Genomic DNA, 13,085 nt, shown 5'->3' on the forward strand with positions numbered 1-13,085 from the left:
GATTTTCTCTCTTGTTAGTTGGCTTATCATTTAATTGTTTTCTACTCTTTCCTATTTCATTTCTAGAACTTCTTTTTGAATCTGATTTGTAGCTTCTTGAGATGGAAGGCTAGCTAATTAACTTTTAGCCTATCTTCTATTCTAATATACACATTTAAATCATAATAAAAGGAAATAAATCCCCCAATGAGCACTGATAATGTTTTATTTTCGTCATCATTTATTTCACTCTATACTAATTTCCATTTGATTTTTCTTTAAGTACATTATTTAGCAGTACATGTTAATTTCAAAGGAGTTGAAATTATTTATAATTTGTGGTATATTTTCTTCCATTCTTTCTTCCTAGTGTTTCTATGTCCCTATATTAAGGTATGTTTCTTATATACAATATGTAGGTTTTCTTTAAAGTAGTTGGAAAATATGCCATTTATAAAAATATTTAGTCCATTTGCATTTAAAGTAATTATCTACATACTAAAGTGGGTATTTACCATCTTCCCACTTATTTTCTATTTGACCTACTGGTTTTCTGTTTGCAGTAACTTCCTGCTGCTATCTCATCACAGTGCCCCGCTAGCACCCTTTATTGGCAAAGCCTCACATTGTCAAATGACAAAGGGAATATGTTCATAGGATGAGGAGAGGCTTGCAGCACGTGCAGACACATGGTCTCTAGAGCAGATGGGAGTTTCATCTCTAAAGGTTTGGGGACTAGAACAGATATGGTGTAAATTGATGGTTATGAGATACTTGAGTGACCAGTTTGTCCACCGAGGGGTATGGAGTAAGAATGGGGAGATTGCATATGATCGGTGTAATGTTATAGTTTTAACACGTTGTGTTAGAGGCTTCATATACATTAACTCTACTCCTTATGAAAACCGTGAGAGATGAGTATTGTTAGCAACATTTTACAGATGAGGAGACCGAGGCTTGGAGAGGTTAAGTAACTTGTTCAAGACAGCAGATGAGTAGTGGGGCCAGAATTAAAATCCTAGCCTATCTGCCTCCAGGGCTGACATTCTTGCTAGACTACTGTACTTTGCATGGTACTTTAATGAGTATGATTCTCTTACAGGCCCCACCATGTGGATGCCTCCTAGGCAGAACCAAAGCTGGGTTTCCGAATTTATCCTGCTTGGCTTTACCAGTGACCCCTTGTCCAGCAGGATCCTCTTCATTGCCTTCCTTCTCCTCTACCTGAGCTCAGTCTTGAGCAATGGGCTCATTGTCACCCTGATCTACCTGAACACGCATCTTCATACTCCCATGTACTTCTTCCTTTGTATCCTCTCCCTCTTGGACATGAGCTTCATCAATACCACCATGCCCCAGTTTTTGGTACATCTTCTTGCTCATTCTCGGACTATCTCCTTTGCTGGCTGTTGGCTACAGATGTTTATGTTTGGTGCCCTGGGCTTGACTGAATGCATTTTGTTTGTAGTCATGGCTTATGACCGATACATAGCCATCTGTCACCCACTGCATTATACTGTCATCCTCAGCTGGGGCCTGTGTGCACGCCTGGCAGCTGGGGCTGGGGCCTGTGGTTTCTTCTCCTCCTTGATCCATACTTTCTTCACCATGAGGCTGCCATATTGTGGGCCCAACATGGTCAACCACTACTTATGTGAAGGCCCCTCGGTACGAAGCTTGGCTTGCATGGATACCCACCTCATTGAGATGGTGGACCAGGTTATCAGTGTGCTCATGGTTGTTTTCCCACTTTCCCTCATTTTTGCCTCTTATATCCGCATTGGCGAGGCACTTCTCAAGATCAAGTCCACACAAGGTCGCTGCAAGGCTTTCTCCACCTGTGCTTCCCACCTGACTGTGGTCACACTCTTCTATACTCCGGTCACCTACATCTATATGAAGCCCAACTCCAGCTATTCCCGTGAGCAAGACAAACATATCACAGTCCTTTACAATTTCTTCAATGTCTTGCTCAATCCTTTAGTCTATAGTCTGAGGAACAAGGACATCAAAGTGGCTTTTCTTAAAGTGATGGGGAAGGGTAGCATAAACTTGTGAACTGGGAACCAAGAGGGGCCTGAGGTAGAATCTCCAATGCTGACAAAAAAGACAACATCTATAGTGTATGCAACCAACATTGTGCATTTGCACCAACATAGTGCTTGGTCAGTGGAAGAAGCGTGGCACATAAAAACAACATGGCTGTCTTGGTCAGCTTGCTACACTTTGGTTCAGTGGCTTACAACTGCAAGAGTTCTTTTACTCTCATGTTTCATGTCAGTGGTAGGTGTCCTGTGGCCTTCTGCCTTTGAATTCTTGGGTTGAACCTGAAGGAAGAGGCCATTTCTGAAACATGCCATGCTTAGGACAGAGGGAAAAGAACATATATGATGACTCTCAAAGTTTCTACTGAGAAGTGACACACATCTCTTTGCTCACATCTATTGGCTAAAGTGAGTCACATGGTCAAGCCTAATGCAAAGGGCAGGAAGTATCTTTTTCCCCAGAATAAAGTAATGCAAATCACGTGGCAATGGTTATGGATATATAATCCTTCTATAGCAAGAGCAGCAAATAATGAACTTGATAATATAATCTAATCTAATGATACTGGAACCAATAGAATACATGTAACTCACATGAAACACGGTAATTGTAAGTGACATAGTACATGAACACAGTAGAGTACCAAGATAATACAGACACTCACATGCAAACAAAAAATATCTGTAGACAATATTGAAAATTAAGCTAAGAGTATATGGAAACAATGCAGCTCACAGACTTGATTTGGTGCATGGAACCAATGTAGTTCATGGAGCTAAGACAGTGTACTCTGCATTGTATTGTGGAAGGACACGGAACCTAACATAAGTGACCTGGGATCTAGCCCATACTTGCTAACCTGTTTTGTGACTTTGGACAATTTACTTCCTTTATCTGGGTCTGACTTTATTCATTTATAAAATGAGCGCTTTACGTTTAATGGTCTCTGTATCTCCAAAATTCTATACCCTGGTAGGTGGAGTGCATGAAATTGCAATAAACTTGTAAATCCTCTGTAAACCAGTAGGCGAATAAATAAACCACAGAAAAATAAGAGTTGCCGCTTGTGTGTTGTGCATCTGTAAACTGTGTGGGCAGCACACATTATTCCAAGAGATCTAAATGACATATGGAGTTCTCTAAGAATCCTGGCACAGAGCCTCAGAGCACAGACATGCAGCTCTCTTCCAGGCCCTAGTAGCCCAGAGGTCTTGGGGATAAGTCAATTTAGTGTCAGCATTTCTTGTGCATTCATTATGTCCCAGCCAGTATCAGGTCCTGTAGAAACCAAAAGAGATATATAGATGAATTTACAGTCATGAAACTGTATCTACAATCCAGTGATCTATGGTGACTGATGACCTCACAGCAGTGAAGTTCCCTCAGTGGGTGTCAGATGCAGAAGGCCAGGTTATAGCTCACCCCACTCCTATCCGCCACTGCATACCTTAGCACTTTGTAAGCCCTCTGGAGGTTGGAGTCAGGGAGAGGGGGAGGAAAACCCAAGAAGATTAAATTATTACTTCCACCAGTGAAATAATAGCGTAAAATTAAAATTAAGTTTAATTATTGAAAAAAAAAAACCGTGCAGAATTCTGAGGAAAAAAACCAGAGTTATATGACAGAGAAAAATGGAGGAGGGAATTCTACTTATCAAGAGCTGACAGTTAGACCCTTGTGAGGGAAGAAGATTTAGCTCATGCCTGAGGATGAGAAGGAGTCACCCGTTCAAATAGCCAGGAGAAGGGCATTTCAGGAAAGGGGACAGCATGTACAAAGGCCCCAAGTGATAAGAGGATTCCATTGTCCATGGTCCCAGAAGAAGGGTCATGTGGTCATAATAAGGGCCTCATAAGAAGATCCCTATAAAAAAATTCACTCAAAATTCGGTGGGAATACCCGGGTTCTTTTTAGGGGAGTGCTGCAGTTTTAGGAATGACAGACTTCACTGTGGGTATGACTGGAGATGACTGGAAAAGAGATGGGAGCAAAGGTCATTGGGGATAAGAATGTCAGGGACTGAATCCTAGCATGAGAATAAAGAATCACTCTTTTAGACAGTTGCAGGAGATGTTGTTTCCTCAGTGAGAATGCCAGGTTAAGGATATTGGGAGCAGAAGTCACTGATTATGGTGCTGAAGCTGACAAAGGAGAACTAGGGAAAGAACTGGAGAACTCTATACTTGTAATGTCATAGGTTTATTGTACATAATCATTGTCTTATATTTTATCACCATTTAAAAGTTATTTAATACACATCTTACTGGATGTTAACAATATAATATTGTTTTCATGTAACAGACTATTCAGTGAGATTGTGGTTGAATTTGAGGAATGATTAATATAGTCTATGATTTCCTTCACTTGTAAGAAGAGATGTATCTTGTTAGGTAAAAATGTAGAGTTGTTTTGTTTGCTGTAAAGGAGTTTGATTGTTCATAGAGGGGTGATAATGGAAGCTGATTACCCAAAAGTCTGGACTGTATCAGTTAGCATTTATTACCTCTCGGTTACAAATGCTGCTTTCAGTCTATGCTGTCTAATAAAAAACATAATTCCCTTAAATATTTCTCCTTTAAAGTGAGCGTGATGCTAAATTTTCTTAGAAGGTCTTGGAGGGACACTGCAGGAAGAATGAGGTTCCCTGCATTTTCCAGCTTGGGTCTCTTGCGGCCCAGAAGGCACAATGACCTTGGAATCTCAGTCTGGGGCCCTCTCATTGTGGAAATCTGAGCTCCACACTGCCAGCCACCTGCCTGATTCCCTCCAGAAGCCCTGGAGAGATCTGCACGCAGCCACCTTGTGCACTTGCAGCAAGCCTCTACCAGCATGCACGCAGCACCTGTAGCCTTCAGGGTCACAGAATGAGACGTTATTCCATCTGCAGACACATGTACTCTGGAGGCTTTCTGTCCCATTAGCACCCAGCATCTAACTGTATGTTCACACCACTGTTTGCTAATTGTCGGCTCCCTTACCTACACTCTGGAAGGTTGCCTATAGTTCGCAACTCCAGATGAACTCTGGCTTTTCCAAACCAGTGAAATCTTCTACCTTTCACGTGAAACACACTTTCTCCAAATGAAGTCTGAATCCTTCCTAGGTTTGTCCTATCTTGACTACTATTTTTGGCCCATGGGTACCACATAGTGTTTCTTAATGTCTTACAGTTACTCTCATCATAGTTAATATTTCTTTATATTAAATCTCCCCTGTTAACTTACTGACTAGTTATCATCACCTGATTGGACAAAAACGGTGACCTTCTCTCTAATCCTTTAAAGTAAGTATTATTATCTCCATGTTACCAAAGAAAAAACTGAAGCTCGGAAAACTCATGTTCAGGGTGGTTAAGCAGTCATATTCTAAGTCTCATAGTTAGTAAATGAAGGGATTTCAACTCTGTCCTGTCTATTCCATCTCTAGTTGCTACCACCCCAAATTTTCAACCCTTGGGCTTCATGTATGTCATATGTTCCTTTTTATAATGAGCGTCTTCTCCTCTTCATAGAGGTTTCTCTCTGAAGTTCTGTTTACTAAAATTAAGGCACATCCCAAATCTTCCCTTTGTCCTCCATCTCTTTCCATTGTAGTACTATCTACTATTATCTTGATGCAGCCTGGATACATGATCAATCCTTATAATTTCTCTATTACCTTTACCTTTACCTTTGTTTTTTGAGGACTCTGTGCATCCTGCTGATCTTTCTGTATGGCTTCTGCCAACTCTCTCTCCCAATAGTGCAGCAAATTTCCTATAACTAGCTGTGAAATGGGAAGTCGAATATTATCCTTCCTTACATAAGTTATATTCATCACAATGCTACCAATACCACAATCATTAATTCCTTATTGAGTTCACAGCACTTCACTGACATCTGGCAGGACTAAATCTGTTACACCTCCATGTGAACCATTACTTTTATCAAGAGCTCTTAGTTAATGAAGGCTCAACAATTCTGATGCTGAAGAGGCCTAACATTAATAAAAAAGAGGACTAAGAGGTTGAATCAAACGCAAGTTCCGTGTTGGCATGCTGTCTACAGTTGGTGTTCGAGGATAGCCCAGCTGCAGAAGCCATCAACAAGTCCCGGACAGCAACCTACCTTCACATCTCCCCAAACTGAAGTCAATGGTTTTTAACTGTTCATTAGGTTATGGGAGGGAATGGGGTGGAAAACCCACAGAATGTGTGGTTTTACATCTGGCTGTGGCCTTCTGTGCTCCAGTGGCCTCACACAGAGACCCTGCCTCAGCCTGTTAACTTGAGGAAATCCCTCTTCACATCTTTGTTTCTGAGGCTATAGATGATGGGGTTGAGAAAGGCAGAGATGACATTGTTGAATAGGGCCAGTTTCTTGTCAAGCTTAAGAGAGGCATCGGACCCAGGATTCATGTACATAAACATGACAGGTCCACAGCACATGGTTGTCATGGTGATGTGGGAATCCCAGGTAGAGAAGGCCTTGAGTCCACCCAGGTTGAAGGGATTGTCAGGAGGGTGGCAAAGATGTGTATATAAGAGGCCAGAATGAAGGAAAGGGTACCAGGAGAAGGATGAAGCCCAGAATGAAATCGAATTGGTCATTGAGGGATGTGTCCACACAGGCAAATTTTAGAACAGCAGGAACCTCACAGAAGTGATTGATCTCATTGGAGCCACTGTAAGGCAGGCACATTGTGAAGACGGTGTCGACTGGGGAACAGCTGACACCCCACAATCCACAAAAGAACACCATTGCCCCACACAGCCATGGCTCCATGATAACCTTGTATCTAAGTGGGTGGCAGATGGCTACATACCTAGGCCACGACAGAGAACAGACATCCTTCAGTGAAGCCCAACAGCAGAAACATGTACATCTGCATCACACATCCAAAATAGGAGATAGTTGTCTTCTGGCTGACCAGATGCACCAATATCTGGGGCACAGTGGTGGTGACATAAATCATGTCCAGCATGGAGAGGACTCTGAGGAAGAAGTAATGAGTGTGTGGAGGTGGGAGTCCAGGTGGATCAAGGTGACAATGAGTCCATTGCCTGCAAGTGTAGAGGGGTAGAGGAAGAGAAAGATGTTGAAGAGGATTATATTAATTTTCGTATCCTTGGAGAAACCCAGAAGGATGAACTCAGACATGGAGCTGTGGTTCTCCCAGGAAGAAAACTTCATTCTTCTTCACCTGCAGAAAGAGAAATACACCTGCTAGTGGCCCAGCTTAGCCTCATAATCGGGTAACATGTTCATTCAGTTGCTGGCGAGGCCAGTGGTTATTCGGATTTTATTTAGAAATAACATCAATCCAGAGATAAAGGTCTAGCTGGGATGAAGCTAAATTTGAGGAGGGGAGGGAATCTTTCATGGAACTTTCTGTTTCTCAGCCCCAAATTTTCTTTCAAGATCTCCATGGTTTTATTTCATCCTGTCTATCAGCTCCCAGAAAGCTATCTGCTTTCCTTCCCTTCAGGAGCTACCAACACATAGTGCATTGCTTGGGGGCTCTTTTCTCCTAGTCCTGGCTGAAGAATGAGATGATGAAGATTTGAAGCTCTCCCCTCCCTCTTCTCTGAAGACAAGCACTAAGGACACTTTGCTTTGGGGCTTTAAACATCTGATTACTCTTGTTATATAGACAGGGTGAATCAGATATGTGGAGAAGGTGTATAACTCCAAAAACCTTAAAAACATTTAGAAAATTTTATCCAGGTCTGTGTTTCTTGGATCTTTTGGCCTTCCGGAAGCTTCTGATTTCCTTTTAGATGTGTCACTCACTGCTCTGCCTTTTCCTGGCCTTACCCATAACTAAAGGAAAGGGTCTTTGTGCTTGAGGCAGAATAATAGCTGTCTTTTTTTTTGCTTAAAGACAGATTTGGCATCTCTAACTCTCTTTAGCCTGGTGGGAATACTCCTTCCAATGGTAAGCTATCCTTTAGAGTCCCTTTCTTTCCTGGAGTTGAGACTTTTAATAGGCAGAGCGCCCCAGTTTACGACTGTGCTTGGATTTAATATATTTTTTACAATTAGCACTAATTATGTGATGCCATAGAATGTGTATTCTAGTGCAGGAAAATGGAATTTGAAATCAGAGTACTTGAATTCAAGTCTTACTATTTCTACTCTGGCCCTGTTCAAGCAATGAAGTCTCTTCGATGCTCAATTTCCCAGGAAGAGATTCCATGAGAAGCAATACACGATATGTGTGAAGTACCTAGCATTGGGTCTAGCACAGGGCTGGAACTCAGTAATTCTAGTTTTCATCAAATCCTCTTTCTCATGGTGTCACTTATCAGATGGTCGGTATTTATCAAATGGCCAAAAAATTGTCTTTGTTGACCATTTGATAAATGACACCATGAGGAATAGAATTTGATGGACATTTTACCTATCATGCCCTGTACTAGGAGCTGGAGTGAAATGAACAAACAAGACATGGTAGTAAACTGGCTGACCTGTGAGAAGATCAGATGAAATGTCTAAGATGCATAAACCAGTTATGCTGGTGGGGCAGGTGGGTCTCTGGTTCACAATATCTGGAAGAGTTAAAGACTTGGTTGTCCCTCTATGCTTCTCTTCATCCAGTTTCATCTGAACTTGATACTTAGACTATTGCAGTAGTCACTCAATAGGCATCCCACTCCCAGTTCCTGCTACATAAGTGGTGACTAGAACATGGCTCAGAAGTTAGGAAAAGAGGAGAGTTCAGAGGAAAGAGGGATGAAGGGCCAGGGAGAGATGAACGTGGGGCTCCAAGCTCACTATGACCCTCCTTTGCAGCCATCCCAGGGCATGGCCTAGGGCTGTGCCAGAGAGGAATTCCAGGACATCAGTATCCTGTTTGAAGGCAGTACTTCCCTCCCCTTCCCCAACAAGAGCATCATAGCTCTTCCCAGTTTCAGTGTCTTCCTCCAGCTCAAAAACTGTCCTGAACCTTCAATCGACTCCTTTCCTTGACTTATAACTTTTCATCCTGACCTTTATCTCTCTAACCAGTGTCTTTTCCCATATCCTCAGTGGGCGGCCTCAGTTCCATAGGAACATTTTTCACTTCCTTCCACTTTTCTCCCCATCTCAACTGAGGAGTACAGCCAAAAGACAAATAAAGAGAAAGAAAGACAAAATGATAAAGGAAACAATGACTAGAGTAGGACAGAGTTCAAGGAGCTGAGCATATAGATGCTTAGGCATGGAGGGTCTGATGTGGATAGAGGAGGTGGAGGAACCCAGTCAGACAGGTAGGGAGCATCAGGCAGAGAATGTCTAGGGGTGGGTCTGCATGGCTCAGGCCCCTGCCAGTGCCCTTCCTCTCCTTACCTGGTACTGGGCTCTGTGAGGGATGAGCCAGGAGCCTGATAGATTCCCCTTTAATATTTGATCCACAGGGAGGATAAATCAGGCAACTTCTTAACAAGCCTGTGTGCTGTGGGATTCTCCAGGCCCCCAGAAGCCTTCCTCAGCCCTGTTTTAGCATCCCAGCTTGCACTCAAGGCCTGTACACCCAACCAGACCCCTCCTCCACTCCCCACAACCCTCAACCTTCTCCACATCACAGTCTAAGGGGACTTATGTGTGAACATCAATTAGAGAGAGTAAGTGCATAGACAGAGAAATACAGGTGCGAGGGCTAGGCATGCATGCCAGGGAAGGATTTTATGAGCATAAAGAATGAATAGGGGTTTTTAGGTGGATTGTCAGGGAAGGACTCTATTATGATCTCAGCCAGAGTGCCCTACTTCACTGTCTCCACCATCTTGGGTCCTGGCCTGATGTGCACCTGTCTTGTGATTCCAAAGCCTGTGACTGTATACAGGGAAGGGAATATGCCTCGAGCATCTGTAAGATCCTTAGTAGAACTCGACTCAAGATAAAGCAGCTGATGAATATTTCACATGGGAGCAAAGCCCTGGATAGTAGGAAGACCTGAGATCAAATCCTGAATCTGCCACTTCTGGTGTATTGTTGGAAAAGATACTGGCCTCCCTGTGCTTCAGTTTCATCATCAGAAAAATGGAGTAATAACGGTGTAGGGTAGTTGTGGGAATTAAATAAGGTAAGTTATTTAATTTATTAATTATTTGAATTAAATATGCAGTAAATTTGGTAAAATATGCATGTAATGTATGCTCAAACTTACTCCCCAGTGTACGTCAGATGGCTCATCTGTTCTGCTTGTCTTACAAATATACACATATTTTTGTAATTAGACTCAGAGTGATCAGGGACCACCACCACTCAGCCACCTTCCTCTGTTTCTTGGATCGGGCAGGGCACAAGGCACATCCTTAGTAATTATGGACAGAATCAGTCCCAAGTATAGATGGAAGAGATAGCTCCTTGGTTAATTTTATGAAAGCCGTCTGAAGTAGATGTCTTTGATTTGAAATCACCATCACTGGAGTCATTAGTAGAATTCAGAGACGTCAAATAGAGTCAGCTTGTTTTCAAACACTGTGTAGAACATTAGGTTGTGGCAGATTCTGAGACATACCAAGGCTCAGTGAGAAACATCTGCCATGAGCGCTGGATGGGGAGATTAGTGGAACATGCTGTAGATACTAGGATGGCGTTCCAAATGTTTCCATCATGTTTTCATCATTCCCTCTCTTACTATATGCTCAATTCAACTCAACAAACATTTATTGACATTACTCTAAAATGTTACATCCAGGTAAAATGACACATTGTGCCCTCGAGAGGGTTCATGGTCTACTGAGGAGAAACAGTCCAAACATATCAGTACGCTGTGATACAAACTATATCGGGAGATGTCCAAGGTGCAAGACAGGAGGGCTGATTAGCTCTGCTTGTGGGAAGGGACATGATGATTTCTCAGGAGACCTCTTGCACTGAACTCTGGAAAATAACTACAAATTTACCAAACACCGAAAATGTCACTTGGTCTACCAGTTGGAATGCGGGCTTGTGGAGGTTAGGTGGTCAATGGGCTTTTAGCTCAGAGCTGGCTCACGCTTGGTGCAAGTTGTTCCTTGCACCCCTCCTGTGGTTATTTCCCTACTTCTGGAATGCATAATTGGAATACATACATCCAGGAACTCAAAGAATCCCCACATTGGACCCCTGATCTGTGAAGTGAGGGCTATCATGGTAAGAAAGGTCAAGTAGATGCCATTAGAACTACCTCTAATTATAAAAGTAGTAAACCAAAAGCAGTACCACATTCTTGGAGGGATTGCAGATTAGTGCCACGGGAAGGATGCAGGGGTGATGGTTTTACCACATCTCCATTTAACTCACCTATTATGTCTATGCAGAAGACAGATGGATTTTGGGGAATGACAGCAGATTATTGTAAGTTTAACAAGGAGGTGGCTCCATTGCAACTGCATTTCCAGATGTGGTTTTAATGCTTGAGCAAATAGACACATTCTCTGGCAACTGGTATGTAGCCATTGACCTGGCAAATACTTTTTTCTTAATACCTCTTAGTAAAGACCCCCAGAAAGAGTTTATGTTCACCTGTCATGGCCAGTAATACATTATTCCCTATTCTTCTTCAGGGAATATATCTCCACTCCAAGCCTACCTCAGGATTTAGCCTTCAGGAATCTTGATTTCCTTTCACCTCCACAAGGCATCATATCGAACCATTACATTAACGATATTATGCTGCTTAGACCTGATTAGCAGGCATGTGATATGAAACATAACGAGTTCAATGTTTTTAGTTTCCACATGTAAGTGAGATCATGCAGTGTTTGTCTATTTCTGTCTGGATTATTTCACTTAATATAATGCCTTCTGGGTTCATTGATCTTTTTTGTAATATAATTTATTTTAGTTTAGTTTATATAATTTAACTTTAATAATGGTCTTGTTTAACAACTACCTCACAACATTGACATTTCTGAAATGTCAACAATTGAGCCTGGTGACCTGTGGCTGACTAGTAGGGACCTTAGAGCCCAACCTTCTCTTTCTGAATAGATGGGGAATCCAGGCCCAAATGGAAGGCAGGGACTGGTACTCACAGTCATAGAAAGCAAGGCCGGGACTTGTGCCTGGGATTTCAACATATTATCTCATTTAACTCTCCCAGCACTCCCAGAAGGCTGGGGTTATTTAGAGATTGTTACTATCATTTTATAGAGGAGAAAACTAAGGCAGAATAACAGCAGATTTAAAAGAAGAGGAAGTAAACCTTACTAAATCGTGATTCAGATTCTGGCTCTGCACTAGGAAGGAGTGAGCTCTTGGCCAAGTTCCTCACTGTAATGAGCCTCAACTTCGTTGAATGAAACACAGTGCTGATTCTATGCCTTTTCTGGGTTCTCTTTGCCAGGACCTTGTCCAAGACTTGGTATAGGGTAGATGCTTCATGGTCAGTTCTTAACTATCATCAGAGAGGCTGAGCAACTTTTCCAAGGTATTGTACTGGTGGCGAATGGAGGAGGATTTTGACTTGCCCAAGGTAGTTTATTAAGGAATAGAGGTGTGACTTAAATTGACAAGTCAGGGCACAGGAGATTTGCAGGTAAAAGGGGAATCAGAATGACACTTTCAGTTCTCTATACTTTATAAGGTGACTAGATGACAAACCACTCTTCCCTGGACTGGTTATATTCCCCAGAAGGCTGGAATTGGAAATAGACAAGTGTGTGGCTTGTTTCTGCTCTGTCCCTAAAGGCTACTTCCTTTTAGGATTCTTGTTGACCTCATTCAGGGAATTTCATCTTGGCATCCCCACTGGGGATGGTGTCAGGAGGCAGAGGGATGGCACTTTTTCAGCTCTCCTAGGATAGTCTGATGAGGAGGCAGGACCACAAGGCATCAGCAGCTTGGCCCACTGGGAGGAGCTTGGCATGGCCGAGGCTCCCTCTCTCTGGGCTCCAGGACCTGAGAGGCAAGGCTTTCAGGAACCCGGCCTGGCCTGGCTGAGTGCAGACAGCTGCATAATGGAGAGAAGGCAGATTCTTCGGCCTCTAACCTCTGAGAAACCTAGGGTTTTTCTGGAGACTAGGTTGCCTGGAATGCCTGCTGCCTGGACTCAGTTGCCCACGGTGCTTCCTGTTCAGTCTCTTTCCCTTAAGAGCAAGTGACATCCTC

General features: G+C 42.7%; 1 protein-coding gene and 1 pseudogene across 1 annotated transcript; one reads left to right on the forward strand and one right to left on the reverse strand.

Moving 5' to 3' along the window:
• Positions 1 to 1,089: 1,089 nt before the first annotated feature.
• Positions 1,090 to 2,037, forward strand: LOC107508276 (olfactory receptor 2A12-like). The gene has a single exon (XM_016139961.2). It carries the CDS (start codon positions 1,090 to 1,092, stop codon positions 2,035 to 2,037), a length of 948 nt encoding a protein of 315 aa, XP_015995447.2.
• Positions 2,038 to 6,277: 4,240 nt separating this feature from the next.
• LOC107508281 lies at positions 6,278 to 7,196 on the reverse strand (annotated as a pseudogene).
• Positions 7,197 to 13,085: the final 5,889 nt, after the last annotated feature.

This window comes from Rousettus aegyptiacus, unplaced genomic scaffold, assembly GCF_014176215.1.
Source record: "Rousettus aegyptiacus isolate mRouAeg1 unplaced genomic scaffold, mRouAeg1.p scaffold_m13_p_1, whole genome shotgun sequence".
NCBI classification, from domain to species: domain Eukaryota; kingdom Metazoa; phylum Chordata; class Mammalia; order Chiroptera; family Pteropodidae; genus Rousettus; species Rousettus aegyptiacus.